Raw genomic sequence first — 22,488 nt, 5'->3', positions numbered from 1 at the left:
GAGTGAAGTGAGAGCCTCTCTTCTGTTTGCCTGTGACTGGACTGAGTATTGGAGCTCGGACTACACGGGTTGTTGTGGATGCCCGTCCCTGGAGGTGCCCACAGTAATGGACGGGGCCCTGGGCAGCCTGGGCTGGGGGCAGCCAGCCCATGGCAGGTGGGAGAGCTGGGGGGGGCCTGAAGGTCCCATCCAACCCAGCCGTTGTGTGATGCTATGTTAACCTTGCTTTGGGAAGCACAGCGAGAACCCGAACTCAATCTGGTGTTAAAACACCACTGCAAAAAAAGAAAAGCGAATAGGATAGTGCTAAGGGTGCAGCGCTGTCACTCGGAGCAGGGAGCGTTGACGTTCAGGACTGTTGCTTGGTGATAACTATAAGATCAAGGTATGGTAATACTGTCCTATGCAGGTCTGAAAGCTGAGTCTGGAGGTTGGGCTTGGTGATCTGAATTGTGATGCATGTGTCAATCAATGGGAAGATGTGCATTCTGTAGATGTAGTTCTTAAGGTGTTTTTGTTTCGTTTTTGTTCTTTTTTTTATAAATAAAGCCTGTTGGCCACTGTTTAGCTCTGTGGTGTGGAGGGTTTTAAATGTAGCAACGTTTCAAGAGTTGGGGATGGGGATGGTTGATATTTAATACAAAAAGGGGAGGGGGGGGGAGCAGAAATCCCATTTTCAAACCAGTTCTTGCTTTGTGAACAGCTGAATTCTGAACAAGCTCTGGCAATCACTCGTTAGCCTGTCTCCAACATCCGATCAGCCTGGCTTATTTCTTCTTGTCGTGAGCACCGCAGCTGAGCGTAGTGCCTGTAGCTGCATCCAAAGGGCACTGAGAGGTGCTGCCGTCCAGGCACGTTGCTTCCTGCAGTCACGTCTCTCGTTCCAGACTTGGTGTCAGAGTTATTTATCCTCTATCAGCAGCTTTGCTCTTCACGTGGGTGAGGGCACGTTTGTTCAGATGGCGTTCAACAGAACCTATAACCCCCCCCCAACCCCAAACTACCTTTGTGGATGTGCTGTAGGATTTTTCTTGCTCAATAGCAAGGGAGCAGCTCTGCTTTCATTTTCAGAAGGCAGGGTTAGGAGGGCATTGTATCAATACTGTTTCAGCTGCAAGGTTTTATTTTTGTTTCCTTGTGCATTGGAGGAAAGACCTTGTAATATCACTTCCAGGTTTTCTTATCTACCTTGCTATTGGCGTTTCCATATTTCTATGTCTAGAGGCTGAAACTCGAGTGTAAGATGTTTGCATTGGTTTCCTTTTGCCCGACGGTGTAATTTTCGTTTCTATATTGTTAGACTTGTAACGTTCAAGATGGTATTTGATGAACTTTGGGCTGGGTGTCTGTCGATAGCAATACGAGGTACTTTGGAAGCTGTTCTGGGTGGGATAGCGGCCCCATGTTGCGATACGATGCCGGTTGTGTACAATTTGCAATGTATTATTCTATTATTCCGACGATTTCTTTGGTTTTTATTTGGATTTTTAGCCTGCAGGGATATTTTGTGTTCATGTGTCCGAAAATCAAATAAAAAGCAATGATTAAAAAAGAACCGGCTGTTCCTGTGCCCAATGCTGTTCATCCTTTATGTTTAATAACCACATCATCCAGGGGGCAATCCAGTTAAGCTGTTTTATGTTGCTGAACTTGGCAACACACAGTGTCCATATAGAGCCCATCGAGCTTATTCATCTCTTCCATTCCAGGTGAGGGTTTGTTGGTTTCTCCAGGAAACTTACGTTAATAGTGAGGACAGAGGAAGCTTTTGGCTGAGGATGATGAGATGGCGGCTGTAAATGAAGCTGGGCCACGTCAGCGCTGAAAATAACCTTCATCTGCAGCAAATCGGAGCTTCCCCTTCCATTTGTTAACGATTTTATCACAGTGTGGTTCAATTTCAGCTCTGAGACTGTTCACCTTCAGGCCAGCTTCATCCCTATTGCCTTCCCAAGAGGAGCGGAAGGTGAAGAGCAGCACAGCAGCTACAGAATGCCTTTAAGGAACTGGTTTAGCCTGGAAGGAGATGAAGTGTCCATCCACTAGCTGACACAATGCAGAAGCACTGGAGGTACCGGCCTCGTCAGCTGCCCCCGCTGCTCAGTGAGGTGCTGCCATGTTTGCGGCCTTAAAACGGAGGTTAAAGACCCGATTTTGCATTGTGTCGAACCAACACGACGCTGCTGGGGGCTGCCGCTCTACCCGAGCCGTGCCCCGTTTGGGGTCCGGATGGTCGCAAGGCGCCGTTTGGGCCGCGGTTTCGCCCGCGGTTCCCATCGCCCCTCACTGGATCGGAACCAGCGCGGCCCCTCAGGGATGACGATCCAAGATGGCGGCGGCGGCGGGGCCGTGGGGCGCCGCCTTTGTTGGGCGCGGGGCCGGGCGGCGGCGGCGCGTGCGCGCTGGGGCGCAGCGTGAGGCGGCTGCGGCGGTGCGGCACCGGCCCCGGCCCCGCGCCCCGGCCCTGCCCTGCCCGCGGCCCGGCTCGGAGCGGCGCCCGCGTGGATGGGATGGAAGCGGGACCTTCGGGAGCAGGTAGCGGAGCGGGGCGCCCAGCGGCCTTTCCCTCGGGGAACGCGGGGAGGGAGCGCGGCCTACGGCGGGGGCTGCGGGAACGTGGCCGTGAGGCTGAGGGGGGCCGCGCCGCTTCCAGGGCCCGGACGGGGGATGTGGAGCCGCTGCGGGGATCTACGGGGCTCTGCGCGGGTCCGCTGTGCTCACAGGGCCGCAATGATGTGCGCTCCGGGGCTCCGCCGATGTCGCGTTGGCAGATGAGCCGGGCGGGGGGCGGCGGGCCGGGCGGCATCCCACCTCAACTCATCCTAATCCACCTCAACCCACCTCAACCCATCCCATCCCACCTCAACTCATCCTAATCCACCTCAACCCACCCCAACCCATCCCATCCCACTTGGTTTCTCCCCAACTCTCCGTGCTGTTCATCCTTTGCAAGTTCCCTTAACACTCGTAGGCTTTAACCGTCCTGTTCCTGTGCAGCTCCTCGTGGCAAACCCGTTGCTGTTCTGTCTGTTGGATCCCTGTAAGGTGCAATCACATGAGTGTGTTTCTGGGATGGGATTAAAGACAGACACAAAGCCTGGAGCAGCGCTTTGCCTGGAGGCTGAGCACGTGTGGTTCATCCCTGAGTGCTTTCTGTAGTCCATCTCTAACCCTAGCAAAGGGCACAACAGAGATAAACGATGGGAAGGAGGACAGATGGGGCAGAAAAGAGGCACTTTAAAGCAGGATGGCATCAGCTGCGTGTGGGTTTTAACCTCCCTTTGGGGATAGGCCTGGACTGTGGGGTCACTGGGGCTGCCCCATGGGCAGGGTGTACCCTCATAGATGGGCACGTGGAGCAGGAAGGCAAAGCTGTCCTCGCCTTTGTCCTGGCTCTTCCCCAGGAGCTGGGAGGATTTCTTTGTCTGTCAGCTGCACTTTCTTCTCTGGTGCTTAGAAAGGTTACACCAACGTCTGTGAAACTCGGCCGGAACAGATGGGAGAGATGTTATCTTACGGCCTTTCTAGGTGCTGTTAGCAGAAACCCTGGGGCTCACAGCGAGGATTACAGTTCTGGATGAGTGGAAGAGAGCCTGGAGAGCAGTGCTGGCTGCACGGCCCTTCGCTGCAGACACAAATGTGTGTATTTCCAGCTCTCTGTTCTCTGCCAGCTCCTGTGTGGCACGTGGCACAGCCGGGTTAGCAGCCTGCAAGGCTCTAGTTGGCTTTTTCCCTCTCTGGGATGCAGAGGTTGGTCCTGGTGAGTCTCTGCTCCGGGATGGATCCCCGACTCGCTGTGCTGGGAGGCAGTTGTGGTGTCAGGTCGTTTATCAGGGCAGCCCTGGTGGGTTTTGTGCCACTGATGCATGTGTTGGTTCACAGTCCTTATTAACAGCTGCGCGGACAGAAGCAGCCTTGCCTGTTGATGAGAGCTGTGATGGAGCTGGGAATGTTGCTGCTGTTCTGTTTGGATCTGCTGTAGCATCACTGTGTTCCCCATCTTCGCAGTGCTGGGTGTGCAGGAGGGGGCCTTCCAGCCCCTCTTTGCTGATAAAACTCCCTTTTGTCTCAGCCTGTTCTGTGGCCCCTCTGCTGAATGCTGAGGATTTAAATGACATGGTAATTTCACGCCTTCCCACCGGTGCTTTGGCCCAGGCAGCTGTTGGTCAGTGGGTTGTGTTTGCCGGCTGTTACAAGCAGCAGCACAAACAAAGCTAATCCCAGCGCTGGTGACCCCAGATGGACTCAGGCTGGCATTGCTGCCATCCCTGCACTGCTTCCATGCACCCAAGGAAGTTCTGCTGCCCGCCGTGTCCCCGGGCCATGGCTTTGTGTGCCAAAGTCTGTGATTCCTCCCAAGCTGCTGAATTTATAATGGCAGGCGGATTTTGTACCGCTCACTGGCTGCATTGTGCTGCAGGAACAACACTCACCCTGCAGCCCCTGGCCCTCGGCGCCCTCATTTACATGACAAAGTGGGAGTCTGTGCAGCTTTGCCATGGAGAGTCGAGGTATGCGGAGAGACCCCTCTGTCTGGGGATGTTGGGGTCACTCTCTCCTCTGTCTGTGGCCCTGGGTGCATTTCAGGGCCGTCCTGCTGCAGTCCTGGGGCACAGTGATATTTCACCACAGCAAATCTTGCAGAGATCTGGTGTCAAACTGAAAAGGACGTTTGGAGTTGAAGCTGCTGATCTTACATTCTTCTCCTGCCAGTATTTTTATCCGGGGGTTTATCATTTGGATTTAAGTAGAAACTGGATGTGAATGAGGGGTGGTAAGAGCTCCGTGTGTTATGGATCCTAAATTGGAGCCGGGATGCTGTCTGGGGGTTGGCTTCGACAGTTGGCCATGCAGATGGAGTGCTCTGAATATCTTTATCTGCTGCATCCCTGCGCCCAGCCCAGCTGGCTGGAGACCTCATTTGAGAAACAAATAAGATGCAAACTGGGATGGATGGAGATTGGGAAAGTGGGCAGGGAGCAGGAAGGGCAGATCCTGCTTCAGAAAGCAGCACCGTGTCAGTCTTGTGTTGGTACTCAGCCTTCATCTCCAGCTTCAGATCTCCATTAGTAAGTCAGTATAATGATGTGTAATGGCATGTAATAAAGTGAGAAAAGCCACTGCATCCCTTCACAGATTTGGGGCCCACGCTGCGGTGGGACTTGGAGGTATTTTCAGCTGCCTCCCATAATCCAGAGGGAAGGTGCCCAGGGAAGCTCCTTCCACCTCCAGCTGTGCTAATCCGAGCTGTGCGGCTTCAGGTGTGGGGTGTGAGTTTGGGATGTGGCCATGGGAAGGCTGTGGGCTCTGTCACCCATCTGTTTGATTTCTGGATTTCCAGCCCTCCTGACCCTTTGCTTCCTCTCCATCAGCTGCAGGCGCATACCTGCCACCCTTGCAGCAGGTATTTCAAGCACCGCGTCGGCCCGGGATAGGAACTGTTGGGAAGCCCATCAAGCTCTTGGCCAACTACTTTGAAGTGGACATTCCTAAGATCGATGTATATCATTATGAAGTGGATATCAAGCCCGACAAATGCCCACGCAGAGTCAACAGGTAAGGCAAGTATTAGAGGTTTTGGAGTTCATTCCGTGCTTCTAGATTCCTTGCAGTAAGTGCCTTTCTTCCTCTTCACCGGTGGAAACCATCAGGGTGATGTTGTCTGTGCTTAGCTTTGCCCCCTCTATGCTGAGCAGTGTTCAGTGGTATTGGAAGCAGTTCTGGTGCCCTGTGGCCTCCAGCCCAGGTGTGCTCATGCCCAGCAAACACCTGGGCACTGCCAGGCTCGGTTGGTGCCATCTCAGCCCCATGTGCCTGGAGCCCTTCTGTGCTGAAGTGCCAATGTGTGCAGCTGGCTGAACGTTACGAGCTGTGCTTGTGCAGCACTGTTTGTTCCTGACAGCTTAGAAGGTCTTGAACTTAACACACTCTCCTGCTTCTTCAAAGCAGCTGTGCAAATCTGGCAACAACCACATCATGTAAAGTTAGTAAGCTCCAGACCTTGGGCCATTGCATGCTTTTTTTGTCTTTCTCTTTCTTTTTGACACCCTTTTCACTCTCCTTCCCCTCCTGTCCAAAGCAGCCTGGGTGGCTCTATGCCTCAGAAGCCAGCAAGTAGATGCTGTAGCTGCTGTTTCCTATATTCTTGGCAGCTTATGTCTGTGGAATGCACTGCAAGTTTGCAGCCAGCTGCTGCATGCTGTGTGAACTTGTTCTGCTGAAACTGATAGAACAAGCTGTGGGGCAAGGCATGTAGGTGTTGTGTGGGTGCCCTCTTGCCTTGGGAAGGACCTGGCTCTGCCATTCCTTGGCCTGCAGCACTGCAGTGAGAGCCCAGATGTGCCCCAGGTGGAGGAGCTCAGCACCTGGCAGGTCACACGTTAGGCTGTGAAGAAACTGGCAAACCAAACCTCGCTCCTTTCTTTCTTGCCTCTGCTTGTCTGTGTAGGGAAGTCGTGGAGTACATGGTGCAACACTTCAAACCTCAGATCTTTGGTGACCGGAAGCCAGTCTACGATGGGAAGAAAAACATTTACACTGTTACAGCCTTACCCATTGGAAATGAGAGGGTAAGAGTGGGATGGGGATCCCCAAGCCTTGGAAGAAACAACTGAAAATGAGCCACCTCTCTTTGTGCTGTGACCATTAAGTCCTGTGCCAGTGCTGTGATTGCCTCCCTTCTGCACCCAGGTTGACTTTGAGGTGACAATCCCAGGAGAAGGCAAGGACAGGATATTTAAGGTCTCTATCAAGTGGATGGCCATTGTGAGCTGGCGGATGCTCCATGAAGCCTTGGTGAGCGGGCAGATCCCTGTCCCTTTGGAGTCCGTCCAGGCACTGGATGTGGCCATGAGGCACCTGGCTTCCATGAGGTACGTGCACGTGGTCGGGGGTGCTCCACAGTCTCTGCCTTGCACTGATGTGTTCGATGCCTGCTGCTCCATGCACTGTTTCCTCTGGTTTGCAGATACACCCCTGTGGGTCGCTCCTTCTTCTCCCCACCAGAAGGCTATTACCACCCCCTGGGAGGAGGCAGGGAGGTCTGGTTCGGTTTCCATCAGTCTGTCAGGCCTGCCATGTGGAAGATGATGCTCAACATTGATGGTGATGTATTTTTCATGCCAGCAAAAATAATTTGCTCTCAAGCATGCCCAGCACAGTTACATTTGCCCACAGAAGGCAGCACAGGCTGCATCTTAGCACTGTAGGTTGGGGGCTTTTTGCTTTTGTCTGGTTGATGGGAGCCCAGTTCAGTGCTGAATGCAGTGGAGTGGGGGGGTCTGCAACACTGGGGCAGGGTGTGTGTGGGGAGTCTGGGCCTTGCCTGCTCTTGGGCCAGATCTGTCTGTTGGAGGAGAGCAGAGACACATCATGGTATCTGTTCCTCAGTTTCTGCAACGGCCTTCTACAAAGCCCAGCCTGTAATTGAATTCATGTGTGAGGTGCTGGATATCCGGAACATCGATGAACAACCGAAGCCACTGACAGACTCACAGAGAGTGCGTTTCACCAAGGAGATCAAAGGTAGAGCCTCTGGGCAGAACTGAGGGGCCCTGCTGCAGTGCTGAGCCCAGCCTGGTGCTGCTGCAGACCGGCTTTGGCAAATCAGCTTATCTCCCACCCTGGCAGCAGCAGGGGAGTGCAGGGTTGGCACCTTTAAAACGCTGCCCAGGGCACTCTTGCCTCCTTTGCTGCACTTCACAGGCATCCACAAGCATACCTTGTTGTGCATTTAATTACTTAAGGAAGGTGTTTGTAATGTCATGGGGGGGAGACTGGGCAAAAGGGAATCGTTCCTGCATTTACAAGTGGCTCTGCTGTGTATTTCTGTCTTGCATCAGGTTTGAAAGTAGAAGTTACCCACTGTGGGCAGATGAAGAGGAAATACCGTGTGTGTAACGTTACCCGGCGGCCGGCCAGCCACCAAACGTAAGGAGGGTGGGAAGATGCCCTCAGAAAAATCTGAACTCCTCTCCTTTTTAGCAGCTGCTGTTAGTGTTAGGGAGAGCTGGAGGGAAAACTCCGGGCTGTGACAGTAAAAGGAGATGTGCTTGGCACTCTGCAGCAGTCTTGGGCACAGCAGTAACTTGTGCTGCTCCGTGTCATGTGCTGGGAGTGTGGGTGGGATGGAGGGGAGGGTGGGAGTGGACAGGATGCTTTGTCTGGCAGTCAGCACACTGCTGAGGGCGGGAGCTAACATGCCAGGAATTGTCCTAGTTTTTACCTCTGAGTTTGGCTTTCTTCTTGCTTAAAATAGATGCTGCCAAAGCAGAAGCTTTGTCAAGGGATAAAACGATTCCCTACCTTAACATTATTTGCATGTGCCTGGGAGGAGAGTTGGCCAGGGGGTCCTTTTGTGCTGAGGGGTGTGGGCCAAGAGCAGCCCATCCTGCTCTGGGGCTGTCCTGCTCCCCATGGACCCCCATGGGGCTGGGTGGGCTCCCACAGGGCTGGTAGAGGCGCCCTCAGTGCTGAGCTGACTGCACATCTGCTCCTTGTGCTTTCCCTGCCCCTATAAACATTCAGGATCTGGTTAACCTTTGCCTGAATCCCAGCTCAACTCCCAAAGAAGGCACCAAGCACGGAAGTCCTTCTGAATGCCATGTGGCTGTATTTATGTACCTGACAGCGGCATGCGTGGCATGTCCTGTAATAAACATTTGCCCTGATGAGCTGGATTAGTGAGGAAGAGCTTTATTTAGAGATCACAGTCTTAGACTGGGATCGGAGTATTCCCGTCTTGATTTCTGAAAATACTTCTGCTTTTTCTTTTCTTGAGCTGGAGCCTGCCAGTTCCTGCTCAGCCAGACTAAGAAGTGCTTGAGGTTTGGAAGTGTCTGTTCTGAGTAGGTGCATCCTTCCTTTGTGTCCTGCCTCTGCCAGGTTTCCCCTGCAGCTGGAGAGCGGTCAGACGGTGGAGTGCACAGTGGCTCAATACTTCAAGCAGAAATACAACCTGCAGCTGAAATACCCTCACCTCCCGTGTCTCCAGGTTGGCCAAGAGCAGAAGCACACGTACCTGCCCTTGGAGGTGAGTGCTGGCTTCTGCACTGTAGGCTTGTCACCAGTGGTGACTCGGGGCAGGTTGGCTGTGGCTCTCTGTGCCTCACGTGTTTTAAAACACGCCTGTTTGCTTTCCTTTGCACACAGGTGTGTAACATCGTGGCAGGCCAGCGGTGCATCAAGAAGCTCACAGACAATCAAACATCAACCATGATAAAAGCAACGGCCAGGTCTGCCCCAGACAGGCAGGAGGAGATCAGCCGCCTGGTATGTGTGCCCATGGCAGGGGTTGGTGTTGGGCTGGGGCTCTGGTGGCAGGCTGTGCTGTAATGGACAGTGCCTCAATCTGGTCCTGCTGCTACGCTGCACAGCAGGAATTCAGCTTTGTAGAGAGCATAACTTGAGGTGTCCCTGTGTTTCCTGTCAGCTGAACGCTGCATGGCATGAAGCAGTTGGTCTCATTCCTTCCCACTGAACCTTCCTTCCCTCTGCAGATGAAGAATGCCAGCTACAACCTGGATCCGTACATCCAGGAGTTTGGGATCAAGGTGAAGGATGACATGACGGAGGTGACGGGGAGGGTCCTGCCGGCACCTATTCTGCAGTATGGAGGCAGGGTAAGCAGGGCTGTGCTGGTTGGCTGCAGTGCACAGGGATGGAAAATACTGTTTTCGACTAAAACCTTCAGATTTAATGGTTAGAGGTGGAATCTTTTTATTGGAGCACCTGAATGTATTTTGCAATGTGACTTTTCTGGCAGTTGTAAGTCATGCAGTGACAAGAAAACGGGCTGAAAGGGAGATGGATATTTGGGGTCAGGCTGTGGTTGTCCCACGGTCTGTGTGGTTGCCACGTGGATGGGGTTTGTGTCCTGGAGGGATTCGTGGTTCCCAGGACTCTGCTTTGTGCTCCCACGTGAGAGCAGCTCAGGTGAATTTTCCATCACCTTGGAGGAGCTGAAATTCTTTCCTACCCATGGCTGAGAGCCACAGTCATTCATGGAAGAGCAGGGAGCAGCTTTCAGCCAGCACAGCTCTCCAGGGTGTAAGGCTTGCTGGTGGGGAGTGCAGACACAGCACGTGAATCCCCCGGGGGCTGCCGGCGTGGGGCTGGTCCTGCTGTGCCTCGTGGACGTGGCCCCTCGGCGGCAGCGCTCTGACCGTCTGTTTGCCTTGCAGAACCGAGCCATTGCAACTCCCAACCAGGGCGTGTGGGACATGCGAGGGAAGCAGTTCTACAACGGCATTGAGATCAAAGTCTGGGCCATTGCTTGCTTTGCCCCGCAGAAGCAGTGTCGAGAAGAGGTGCTGAAGTAAGGAAACGGGCAGCCCGTGAGGGTGGGAAGAGGCAGAAGGAGCTGTGTTGGCGTGCAGTGCAGCACTGCTGTCTGCAGCCTGAGGCTGCGCTTCCCTTCCTGCTGACATTGGATCTGTGTGTGGCTGAACTGCTTGCTGGTACAAATTTGATCCAGGTTCAGGCCGGGTGTTTGGTGTTGATTGTTGTTAGTTTATCTGGAGTGCACGGCTGTTGATCCTGGCCAGGTTGAAGTTAGCACATCATCACTGTGACACTGTGGACTGGCAGCCTCTCTTTCCTTGCTCTGTCCTTTGTATCCAGTTACGAAGCTGCCAGCCCTAAAGCCAGTGGTACAATATTGAGCTCTTCTAACCTGGATTTCCTCAAGGAGGAGGTGGATAAGATTGTCAGAAATATTTAGTTAAAAGTTTCTGCAATAACCCAGGAGCTCCGAATTGAATTGAGTTTGGCTCATGAACTTTCTGTCCCACTTTATTCCATGCTTTACCTTGGAGAGATTTCCTTTGTGCTGTGACATCACTGGGTCTCTGCATCCTCACGCTGCCCTTTATCTCCCTGTCTTCTGGGTTAACCAACATTTCCCCCTGGAACAAGAAGCCTCTCCTCTTGGCTTCAGTGGCCAGAATAGCAATGTTCCTGCTGCTTTCAAGGACACACAGCGCCTTTTGGAACAGGATGTTTCCTGCATGGATTACGCTAACACGCCATGGGTTTTTATTACACAGAAGTCTTAGGGTAGCTTTGAGGTTGTCTGATGTGATAGCAAAGGGACACTGAGCAGAGAGAGTTCATTGGATTTAGAGAGCTGTCACCTTAGTTTTGAATTCTGCAGGTCTGCTGCCTTCCTCCTGCTTTCTAGATAGGAGTAGCTTACAGCTCCTTCAGTCCTCAGGAAAAGTCTTTACTGTGGGTAAGAGAGCACTAAGAGAGGATGGCCAGGCTGGGGCCGCTCAGCTCTAACACGTGTTGGCATTCACTGTGTGGGCTGATTTTGGGCTGATTTTTCTCTCCTCTCGGGCACAGGAACTTTACAGACCAGCTGCGTAAGATCTCCAAGGACGCAGGGATGCCGATCCAAGGCCAGCCCTGCTTCTGTAAATACGCCCAGGGTGCAGACAGTGTGGAGCCCATGTTTCGGCACCTCAAGAACACCTATTCAGGGCTTCAGCTCATCATTGTCATCCTGCCAGGAAAAACACCAGTGTACGGTGCGTCTCGGGCAGGGGCAGGCGGGGAGAAGTGAAGGGTTTTGCCCTGGCTCAGAAGGGCTGGCTCTGCCCCTTCCACTTACTCCCCCTGAAAGCTGTGCTCTGCTGATTGCCTGCTTATTCATGTCCTTCCTCTGCCCACAGCTGAGGTGAAACGTGTTGGGGACACTCTCCTGGGAATGGCCACGCAGTGTGTCCAGGTCAAGAACGTGGTGAAAACCTCCCCACAGACCCTTTCCAACCTCTGCCTCAAGATCAACGTCAAGCTTGGCGGGATCAACAACATCCTAGTGCCTCACCAGCGGTTCGTATGGCTGCTGTCTGTCATGGCTGCAGGGCTCGTCTGCCGTGTCCCACGTCCCTCCTGTCATCCCTCCCCTCAGACTGTGCAGCTGTGTAAAGCAGCTCCTTGAAATGAGGGCTTATAGCCCATCTTGCTTTGTGACAAGCTGTCCATGTGCCTGTGCCTACACCAGAGCCTGGAGGTTGGGAGATGTCCTCTGGCAATCTGCTTGTCTCCGTTGGGCTGTGCGTTGCCCTGAGATGTGTCCAGGAGGCTGACTGCTGCTTTCTCTTCTTTCCCACCAGCTCTGCTGTCTTTCAGCAGCCAGTGATATTCCTCGGGGCTGATGTCACTCACCCACCTGCTGGAGATGGGAAGAAACCCTCCATAACAGCTGTAAGTTCCCATTCTGGGGCTGGGCTCACTGGTGCTTGGTAGACCTGCAGAGAGGCAGGAACTGGAGCATGACTTGTGTGCTACTTCACCTTGTTCCCGTGGTGATGCCCTTCTCAAGATGCCCCGTGGGCACCTCCTGGGGAGGTGGGGAGCTCCGAAGTTGTTGGGTTCCTGCTGGGAGAGCTGGCAGCAGCCAGCAGATGGGGCTCGTGATGTGCCGAGCCCTGCAGTGCTGTCAGACGGCCACGCGGGGAGCTCGGTGCTGCCACTGGGGCTGGAGGCATCCCAGCTCTTCCACAGCAGGCCTGGAGGAACCTTCTCCAGATGGGAGTGTGGGGATTTGGGAATGGGAGAAACAAAGTGGCTTTGTTCATTCACTCCAAGCACATAATGAGCATCCACTGAGTGTGTGATGGCTGCTCACGTGCTGCTGGGCTGGCTGGCTGCTCGTGTTTTTGCTGAGGCTCTGACAGGTTGCCTCGTCCTTGTTGCAGAGGAGGAGTGTCAGGTTCTCGTAGCGTCTGTTTTAATTAAGCACATCAGCATTTTCCTATTAAGTTCTTAGCTTTCCAGGACTCGTAGCTCAGGTTTTCCTTGGCATGCAAATGTCTTTGGAGAATTGTTTTTTTCTTAATTAAAAAGGGGTTGGGAAATGCTTTTGGCTGTTTGTTCGTAGGTGTGGGTGGCACAGAGCAGGCTGTTTCCTGGCGGCGGTGCTTCCACTCTGAAAACATTCTCTGTGTCTTTCTGTACAGAACCACTGTGGAGTTTTAGTCTTCATTTCTATCAAAGCTCTTTCTGATCTGCAAGGGAGGAGGGGTAGAGCCTTCAGATGGCCTTGATCTTCTGCTTGGTTTGTTGTTAATAAGGTCAAAGAAAAGGGCCCATCACAGGGGCCAAAGGAAACATTTCTGCTGAGCATTTCAGCAGCCCAAAGCCTAGAGCTCCTTTTGCTAAGCAAAAGTGAAACTGGTGCTGAGCGTGAGGGCCACGGGGCAGGAGCATTGCTGCAGAGGATGTGTGCGCCTGTTGTGCTTTCTCTGCCCTGCGTGGTGGGATGCAGACCACGCAGCAGCATCCCCAGCCTTGCAGCAGTCGGGCAGCATATCACACAGTGTGGGCCAGAGCCCGCCTCGGCACCTGTGACTCACGCCATGCCTCCACCCCAGCGTCACGGCCAAGCCTGGCTGCTCTCAAGCTCCATTGCCTGACATCTTTGAGGTCTGCCCTCTGCAGTGCCCAGCTGCAATGGGTGACTCCCTGCTCAGCAGCTGCCATGAGGTGACTCATCCCACCCTGTCCTTGCGGGGGGGCAGACTGCCGCCGTCTGGGGCAGCTCCGCTGTCTGTGTCTGAGCAGAGCGTGGGGATGGGATGCTGGCAGATGCTCCTTGCAGACATTTTCCCTGGTTCATTTTGAGCCTCCTGGCAGCCCCATGTGGGCAGGGCGCTGGTGCTTTTGCTGTGGTTGGACTGCTAAGAGCTGGTCTTAAAACTCCTTACTGTAGATGTAATAAAAACATCAGCAGCATTTACAGCAGTGGCATGGCAGTGGTAGGTGAGGTCTTGTACCTGGGGATGCCGTTGCCCTGATGACAAGGCAAAGTAGGTTCAGCATGATGCTGTTATTCGTGGAAGCCAAAAACCTCAAGTGAGGGATGGAGGGAGAGATGTGCACACAGGCAGAAAGGGCATTCCCCTTTCAGTCATCTGCAGTTGAGCAGGAGTGTGGGAACAGAGCCGAAACAGCCCTGTCTCAGCCCACACAGCCACGTGGCTCAGCAGTGCTCACCAAGTCATCTCACCAGGACTTCCCAAAAGTGCCACAAAGGGCTCTAGAGAGCACGAAACTGGGATGTGGTTGCCACCAGGGTTGGTTGCAGTTGCCTGTGTGGCATTTGCTGTCCCATGTGTGGCATTTGCTGTCCCATCTCCTGATCTGTGAGCTCGAGCTGCTCTGCCCACAGTCAGCCGTGGGCGTTTGAAACAGTCAGAGGATGGGAAAGTCCCACATGGCCTTTATCCATGCTGTAGTAACACGTGGGCCTGGCCCACTGCTGTCCTTGCAGGTTGTGGGCAGCATGGACGCCCACCCCAGCCGGTACTGTGCCACGGTGCGCGTGCAGCGTCCTCGCCAGGAAATCATTGAGGATTTGTCCTACATGGTAAGGGAACTCCTCATCCAGTTCTACAAATCCACACGCTTCAAACCCACCAGGATCATCTTCTACCGTGACGGTGTTCCCGAGGGGCAGCTCCCCCAGGTGAGGATCCCTTCTTTTACTCTATGATGTGCTTTGGGTGTAGTGGTGGTGTTGGGCTGATTGAACGGTCTGGAACTGAACCAAAGCTGGTGCAGGGCATCTGGCAGTCACTCAGGACATGCTTAGCAGCACGAGGGCACCAGACAGCTGGTGCTTGGAAGCTTCCCCTAAGGTCAGCTTTGAACACTGTCCTCTTTTCCCACTTGTGCCTAGGGATGCATAGTGCCTAGGGGTGCATGGAGAAGGCTGGGTACAGACAGAGGCCAGCATGTCCACTGACTTTGTTTGTCTCTCTAGATCCTTCACTATGAGCTCCTAGCAATCCGAGATGCCTGCATCAAACTGGAAAAGGATTACCAGCCTGGCATCACTTATATCGTTGTCCAGAAAAGGCATCACACCCGTCTCTTCTGCGCAGACAAGAACGAGAGGGTGAGTGCTGGGCTCAGTCTCTACCCAGGACCTAAGGGCCATGTTTGGTAGTGGTGTAAAGCCCTCGTATCTTGTGGCAGAGGTCCCAGTGTAACACTGTCTGCAGAGATCCCCGGTGTTTTACTCACTTAATCCTCATCTGTGCAGTGGGATGGGCCATGCCCAGCCCTCACCCTGCCTGTTCTCCATTTGATGTCGTTTGCTCTGTGTGTATGTCATACCTGGTGTTGATGCTGGCAGAAAATGCTGGCAAGCTTGTCGGGACAGGGAGCAGAGCAGGATAACCCGATTCTGTTCCCCTGTAACAAAGTGGCTCCACACAGTGCTTTCCTACTGAGATATGGAGATAATGACCCAATGCCGTGGCCCTGGTGCAGGGCAGCTGTTACAGACAGAGCTCTGGGCAGCAGGAAATAACCAAACTTGGATCTCTTTCTTCTCTCTGTAGATTGGGAAGAGCGGGAACATCCCAGCAGGAACAACAGTGGATACAAACATCACCCACCCTTTCGAGTTTGACTTTTACTTGTGCAGTCATGCAGGCATTCAGGTACTGTGCTGCAGGGCTGGCTGTTGTGATGCGTTGTTTTCCTTTGGTTGTTGTTGCAAATTGCACTCTTGTGCATCTGAAGGGCCCTTCTTGGAGACACGGGTGGTTTGATCCAAGCTGCCGTGGTGGTGATTTGTGCTGGAAGGTGCCAGCACAGCCGCTGCATGACGTGGCACGTACTTGGCTTCTCTCCTGGAGCCAAAGATCTCTCCTCTGAGAATTTCCTTCTTTGGAGAGGCCAGTTCAGCAGCTTGTCAGATGGTGCCCAAGCACGCAGGGCTCACTGATGTGCCTGGTCCTCAGCAGGGACCTGCTGTCTGGTGTGGGCGGGAGAGCTGTGGCCAGCCATCCCTGGAGGAGGCGGCTTGCTTTGCAGCTGCCTTTCATCAGACAGCCAAGATCAGTCGTAAACCATACTGAAGAAATTGCATTCAGTCTGCAGCTGCTTCCACAAGGGAGGCTTTTTGGCATCCGCTCCTCCTGCAGGGACAGCGGGGAGCTGGCTTGGTTTGCTGGGAGCTGTGGGGGAGCTCTGTGCTGGTGCAGTGTGAAGCAGTGGGGCTGTGTGGGGTTGGGAGCCTGGGCAAGCAGCACAGAAGCACCAGCAGCATCCAGGCGTCGTTTATGCTCCAGTGCAAAGTGCTTTCCTGCCTGTTCACTTTTAGGGCTCCCAAATTAAAGAAGCCTGGGCCCCTCTCCTGCTGAGATTGTTTTGACAGCTTGTTTGGATGGAGGAGGCGGGTGACCAGGATGCAAGGCAGCTGCCTGCAGATACCTGGTGTGTGAGCACAAGCAGCACCTCTCACAGCACCCCATCTCCTTGCAGGGTACGAGCCGGCCCTCCCATTACTACGTGCTCTGGGATGACAACCGGTTCACCGCAGATGAGCTACAGATCCTCACCTACCAGCTGTGCCATACCTACGTGCGCTGCACACGCTCGGTCTCCATCCCAGCCCCGGCTTACTACGCCCGGCTGGTGGCATTCAGAGCACGGTACCACCTGGTGGACAAGGAGCACGACAGGTGAGGGGGCTGCACCTGCGGTCCCAAGGGAGGGCAAACCCTGGGGGAGGGCAGTGGGGCCTGAGCACCTTGCTTTTGTGTGCAGCAGGAGACCCTTGGTTGAGAGCAGCCCACCCATAGCTACGTTCTCTTAGTTCCCGGCCTAGGAGGGAGTGGGGATCGAGGAGGGGGAAGTCCCACCCTGGAGTGTTTGAGCATTGCCACACACCTCAGGGTGCCAGAATCGCTGCAGTGCTGGGCTTGGCCCACACGTAGCACAAGGGAGAAGTGCAAGTAATTTCCAGCACAGCAGACTCTGATATCAAAGGGGATTCTCATTGTTCCTGGGTGGGGGGAATATTAAGTAATTTCACGACTATTTTCTTACATTTTCAGTGGCGAGGGCAGCCATATATCCGGACAGAGCAACGGCAGAGACCCCCAGGCCTTGGCAAAGGCTGTGCAGGTTCATCAGGACACTTTACGTACCATGTACTTTGCTTGAAAGCCTAACTTTTGTTACCTCACTCAAGAAAGCTTTCAGATTTGTAGGAGCCATACAAAAAAGGAAGCATTTGGGACACCTTGTTTGTTTGTTTGTTTGTTTCCAATGAGAAATCACTGCAGGGCAGGCAGCGTCGGTCCGAGGCAGGAGACCAGCAGCACCGGGCAGGAAGATCCGACACCTTCGTAGGATTGGAAGAGACTTGATTGATTGATTGATTATTTTTTTAATTATTTCTGGCTTTGCAAAAATGTTCGACCTGACCAAACACACATTGAAGGCATTCAAGGAAAGGATATAAAAAGGCCCAGGAGGCGGAAGCAGGTTTTCATGTTTAAGATGCAATACTAAAGACTCCTGACTGTGAAAGGCGGATTTGGTCCTCCGTTGCCCACCAGGCGCTGGTAGGTATTTTTTGTGAGGGTTGGGGGGAGGGGATTTTTAGAGCCTTAAAACAGAAGATTAGATTTATAAAACTAATATTTTAGAATATGAGATGCTTTAATGGGTGAAGGGGAAGAAAACAAACACCTAGTTTCTAGATAACTCTGACACTAACAGTTCCCCGGCCCCGAGCGATTCCCCCCATATAACGTAAGGCACCCTAGCACTTAGAACTGAAAACTGTCTTCCTCGTGTTACAAGCTAGTTAGCTGCTGCCATTTGAAGCAACAGTCACAGACTTTTCCATGGGTGAGTGCCTTACTACGATGCTGCAAAATTTCCATGTTTTTAATCTTGTAAGGAAACCAGTAATCTTGTCTTGATGGTGGTCCATGTTTCCATCGGAAGGAGTTAATTAATTTCTATGGTCCTGAGTTGCAGTTTGCGTTCGATCACGACCTCGCGGTGGTCAAACTCCATTGAAAGATGTGCACTTTTCATATAGGACACGTTTAATGGCTGCTGACCCATTTTTGTTTCCAATGTACTACTTGTTATTTAAAACTGTTTCTGACAAATGGGGGCGTTGGCGTCCCATGAGGACAGCAATCGCTCTCAGTTTTCTTTCTTCTTCTTTTTCCTTTTTATTTCTCCCCGAATTTCTATTGATGGACTCCGGGGTTTTTTTTACTGGGCGTTATTTTTATACGATGCTGAGTCTGTTGCCAAATCACACGAGTCGTTCACGTCCTCAGAGTTTACATCACCAGAGGCTCCCAAGGTTTCCTGTGCGTTCCACAGCGTGGCCGTGCAGCTCGGGGCCTCTCCACTGCTGTGCTGCTCTTGGGGTCACCCAGTTTTGTTCTGGAAGCACACCGGAGGCGTTCCTTAGTCCGAATGATCGAATCCTTGTCGTGGTGGTGGGGAAGCTCCTCCCAGTCTGTTTTTAACGGGAGGAGTGGGGGGGAAAAAAAAGCCTTTTTTTGTTTGTTTTGTAACGTGGTGGCTGCTTTTCAGACTCATTTTGCTGCACAGAATGGCCATTATGCACGGCAGGGCAGTAGGAACAACTCATTACCAATATCACGTGGGCAGATTGGATTTATTTTCTATATGAAAGGTGTGCACAACACTTCCTTGAAGAGAGAAACAGTGCGCGCTCCTACCGAGCTCTTAGGAGAAGAGCTCTGTTATCATTTTACTGCCAAAAGCGGACATGGTTTTCAGAGCAGATCTGTCACCAGCACTGCCCCTTGTCAGTGATAGAAGCACACCTTTTTGTTTCGTACTTTCCGATGTTTCAACTCGCCTTGCCTTCATGAAATCCACGCTAGTCGTGCTGGCCCATTGATCTGTCCTAATACCGGGAATTCACTCTACCTGTTTTCTTTTTGGGCAACGTGTTTGTGAACAATGAAGACATCAATATGCTATGCAAACTTAAGCGCTGAGCCCGCTGATGTCACCTTTGGTGAAGATCCTACATTTAGCACAGTTGTCTTTTTTTCCTCGGGACTGCGGTATTTGGTTCACATTCTCCTTTGCACCTTGTGTCAAACACCGCTGCTGTCTGTCTGCAGGGTGGTGGGGAGGAGACCAGGAGCTCTTCGTGGTCAGTAGGGTGTGAAGTCTTAGGAAAGCTTTTAGAGAGCAGGGAATGCATCAACACTAAAGCGTCAACGCGAGAAGCCTACATTCCTATACACAAGTGCCTGCATAGTGACACAAATCCAGCACCTCTCCATTTCATCCTCAGACCTCTTGCTTTTGTTCATTGAAAGCAAAACGTTCTCAGAGGGGCTGTACCTGCTCACCAAGTATTAGAAAGCCCCTCGTTAGGAATCAAACCAGGGTTAAGGTCAAGGTTCTCTCTGTAAGTGGGTTTGTTCACCAGCATTACAAAGGAAAGCACCCGGCTGCCGGCGGCAGCGAGGGGTGAAGGTATTTTGGTTCCTAGTTTTTTCTGTCAGTGTTTTAGTTGGGTCTGGAGTTCTGCAATGTCTTGCAGTAGCCGTGGCAGAGCACGTGCCATTTTTAACCATTGGAGACGGTGTGGGCATTTACAGAAACCCGCTTGTTGCTCTGTAACCTTTTGTTGTCGTCGTCGTCGTCTTTTTTTTTTTAACCTTGAGACTTGAAATGTAAAATGGACCTTTAAGATTTGCACTCATTTGTAAGGTGGCTGTTCATAGAGAACTATGAATGAAGACTTGCTGATGTAGCACCTACTTTTAACAGCAATTTTAACTACACAAAAGCTTCACAGCTTCTGAAACGCTCAGCTGGTGACTTGCAGATCACGTTCTGCCCTTATTTCACCCTCTGCATTGGGTTTTCGTGGTTTTGATTCAATAAAAAAGCCAAACTCAATAGCTGCTGTGCCCTCCAACCTGTATTTCCACTTGGAAGATATTTAGAAGGGGTTTGGGTTACCCGCATGTTTTCTATAACAGACTATGCACTGTACCTTCTGCGCGGCTCCAGCATTCGATATTTCTACCGTTTCCTTGTCCAAGATGCAATCAAATAAGTGCATGTTGAGGTGCTGTGCATTTTGCTACCCATAGCAGATAGCTGTTAAGTCAGAGACGTATCAGGATTTGTAGTTAGCCACAAACCCCACCTGGACGTCCCGAATGGCTCCTGAGTCTCTCTGCCTTCTCAGTGCGCACGCGTTCCTTCTGCAACTGGAAACATCGCCAAGTGCATGCAAGCCTTGTGGGAAGAGGAATAACCTCCATTTATCTGTTGGTTGTTGGATGCTGTTTGTTTCCCTTGTCTCACACCTGGACGTGACGGGGGCGGTCGGGGTGTCCCATTACTTGCAAGCCTCTGAGCCAATGCCTCGTGTCACAAAGCCCGAGCATTCAGCGTTGCCTCGTGGAAGGTTTTCTTCATGGAAAATGAGTGTGAATAAAGTAAAGAATGTCGTTCTTATAGGAAGGGAAGCCAGACAGCAGGACAGCAATAAACACATGAAATCCATATCTTGCCTGAGTGATTTGCACTTCGATAGTTGTGAAAGAAAATCGATGGGGACTCCAGTGCTTTTGTGTTCAGTTCTAAGCCCCCTTTCGTACCTCCTTTACCCAGCAGGTGTTGAACTGTCCGCGGGGTGTTTACAAACACCCTCCTTGGGTTGTTGGTTTCTTTTCTGCTTTAGCTTGAACTCTGTACGGTCCGTTTGTTCAATAGATGTGAACAGTTGATGTACAGTTGATGTACAGTACTTAACGAAACGAGCAGCAGCACAAAACTTATTTTATTAAGAAAATACGGCGTATATTTGAAAGGTCGGGTATCGACTCTTTTGGTTCTTTGGGTGGGTTTTTTTTTGGTATGCGTGGAATTAAGAGCGGTAAAAGAGTAACAAAACCCTTGGATTAGGCCAAAAGGTGATGCTGTAAGATCGTAACCACCTCTTTATTAAAGAAAACGGTATGATTAAAGAGCTCCGGAATATTGTATTTCTATTTCATTTGGTTGCTTTTGTGGATGGGTTTATTTTTACTTTCATCTTTATTTTTTGCCTTAATCCTGAGGGTTTTTTTTGCTTGCAACTTTGCAGTCCCCAAGCGTCCCTTGCCTTTTAAGTGTTGGCAGAAGACCTGAATAAAAGCAGTTGGGGACGAGCAGTGAGATGCTGACTGTAGCTGAATTGCATCAGATGCTGCAGAGGATCCAGAACTCCACACTTTCCAGCTTAGTCCAATTTAATGAGAGAAACACTCAAGTGAACGATGATGCGCTTAAAACTTCCTGGATGATGAGAACTAATTCCACTTTTCATTTAAATACCGTGAATGATGTTGGGGTGAATGTTCCCAATGGCCACACAGCTCCGCTGTGGATCTGCACGCGTTCTGCATGAGGCTCACTTCATGCTCAGAGGGCTGCAAAAGGCTGCTGGCTCCAAGGTGCTTTAAGACAAGATTGCAGGCTCCTTTTGGATCGGGGTTAAACTTTGTCCTCTGGGTTTCTCTGCATTTCTCAGCTACCTGCAAACTTCACAGTCCTCTGTAAACCAATGCCAACAGCTTAGGCCTGTGTCTTGGGTACAGAAGTGGAGGTTGTTTGCCATCCTCTGGATCTGTTTGTGCTTTACCTTACAAACGTGTATTGACATTCCTTCGGGCACTGAATTATTTAGCAGCTGAGCTGTAACTCTGGGTTTTTGAATAATGCGAAGCAATTGCAGGGAAGCATTTGCCAATGGCATGCAAGTATTCATTAGCTAATTTATATGGACTGTTAGCATGCAGAATGCACTGCATGGAACCGAACATCTTCTGTTCGTCTCCTTCTGCTTTTAACATTGTAACACGCTCAGTGGAGCTCCACTCCATGGCAGAAATCATCTCTAGCAGTTTTAGGGGACTCGTTTCCAAGATGTAACAGAAAATGGTGCTTGGTGCTGCTGGGTCTGAGGTCCTGGAAAGCAGATCTCTGTCAGCCCATGGTGTCAGGTTGTTGGGTTGGCATCTGAGCTCCGGCGCTGGGCTCCGATAACAGCAGCCTGGACTGCAGGAGGTGCCCACACGGAGACGTTGCCCTCAGCCCTATGGCTGCACGGTGGTGAGCTGATGGTGGTGATCTGATGGTGGTGATCTGATGGTGGTGATCTGATGGTGGTGATCACGTTTCCCCTTTCAGGATCTGAATGAAGGAAACGTTGCAGTCTCTTACTTTAGATATCCACGTTTTAGAACCCTTACAACATCACCTCCCACAGCTGCCTGGTACTGAACGCTCCCAGCCATACGCTCCTAGCTCTATGCAGTGTAACAGATGGGAGCTGGAGGGCAGCGCTGTGAGGGATGAGGGGAGCAGGGCCCTGAGCTGTGGCACTACATGGAGCGAAGGCCGAGGCTCCGCTCGTTGCCGCCCTTTTGGCGATGACTTAAAAGTCATTAATGGGGATGAAGGCTGGAGATCCAAGAAGTCACCGTGACCCCGCAGCGCACACACGGCGTCCAGTTGGAACCGCTCCCGGCTGCAGCAGCGGATCGCTCCGCCCGGGCCCAGCGCTTCCCATGACGGAGGCGCTTCCGCCGCCATCTTTCCCGCCCACAGCACCGTTGCCCGGCAACCGCCCCGCCTCGCGCGCTCCCCACACACACACACTTCCGGCCCCGCCTCTTT

The 22,488-nt window shown here is 52.1% G+C and overlaps 1 protein-coding gene across 3 annotated transcripts; it reads left to right on the top strand.

Annotated features, from left to right (window-relative positions):
- Positions 1-2,406: 2,406 nt before the first annotated feature.
- LOC140261669 (protein argonaute-1) lies at positions 2,407-22,209 on the top strand. Of its 3 annotated transcripts, XR_011905759.1 has the most exons (20): positions 2,407-2,535; positions 5,373-5,556; positions 6,449-6,569; positions 6,691-6,872; positions 6,968-7,104; positions 7,390-7,524; positions 7,842-7,929; positions 8,884-9,031; positions 9,151-9,270; positions 9,498-9,620; positions 10,182-10,315; positions 11,344-11,528; positions 11,673-11,832; positions 12,117-12,207; positions 14,276-14,470; positions 14,768-14,902; positions 15,351-15,452; positions 16,279-16,478; positions 16,854-17,366; positions 18,766-22,209. XR_011905759.1 is itself a non-coding variant. In XM_072355340.1 (19 exons), exons 1-19 carry the CDS (start codon positions 2,511-2,513, stop codon positions 16,960-16,962), a joined length of 2,574 nt encoding a protein of 857 aa, XP_072211441.1. In that variant the 5' UTR covers positions 2,407-2,510; the 3' UTR covers positions 16,963-22,209. The 3 variants fall into 3 exon arrangements, 2 of the variants coding, with proteins under 2 accessions (XP_072211441.1, XP_072211442.1); XM_072355340.1 differs by having other exon boundaries at positions 16,854-22,209; XM_072355341.1 differs by lacking the exon at positions 2,407-2,535 and having other exon boundaries at positions 5,398-5,561; positions 16,854-22,209.
- The last annotated feature ends 279 nt before the right edge of the window (positions 22,210-22,488 follow it).

This window comes from Excalfactoria chinensis, chromosome 22 (assembly GCF_039878825.1).
Source record: "Excalfactoria chinensis isolate bCotChi1 chromosome 22, bCotChi1.hap2, whole genome shotgun sequence".
Taxonomy (NCBI): Eukaryota; Metazoa; Chordata; class Aves; order Galliformes; family Phasianidae; genus Excalfactoria; species Excalfactoria chinensis.
The sequence above is the reverse complement of the archived record's forward strand: the minus strand, read 5'-3'. Positions and strand labels throughout refer to the sequence as shown.

What these genes read in the sequence shown, in the direction of transcription:
- LOC140261669 (XM_072355340.1), top strand. Translation starts at nt 2,511, where the DNA reads ATGGAAGCGGGACCTTCGGGAGCAG. An exon ending in AGAAACCCTCCATAACAGCT is followed by an intron (nt 12,208 to 14,275) that starts GTAAGTTCCCAT and finishes CTGTCCTTGCAG; the next exon opens with GTTGTGGGCAGCATGGACGC. An exon ending in GCGCAGACAAGAACGAGAGG is followed by an intron (nt 14,903 to 15,350) that starts GTGAGTGCTGGG and finishes TTCTCTCTGTAG; the next exon opens with ATTGGGAAGAGCGGGAACAT.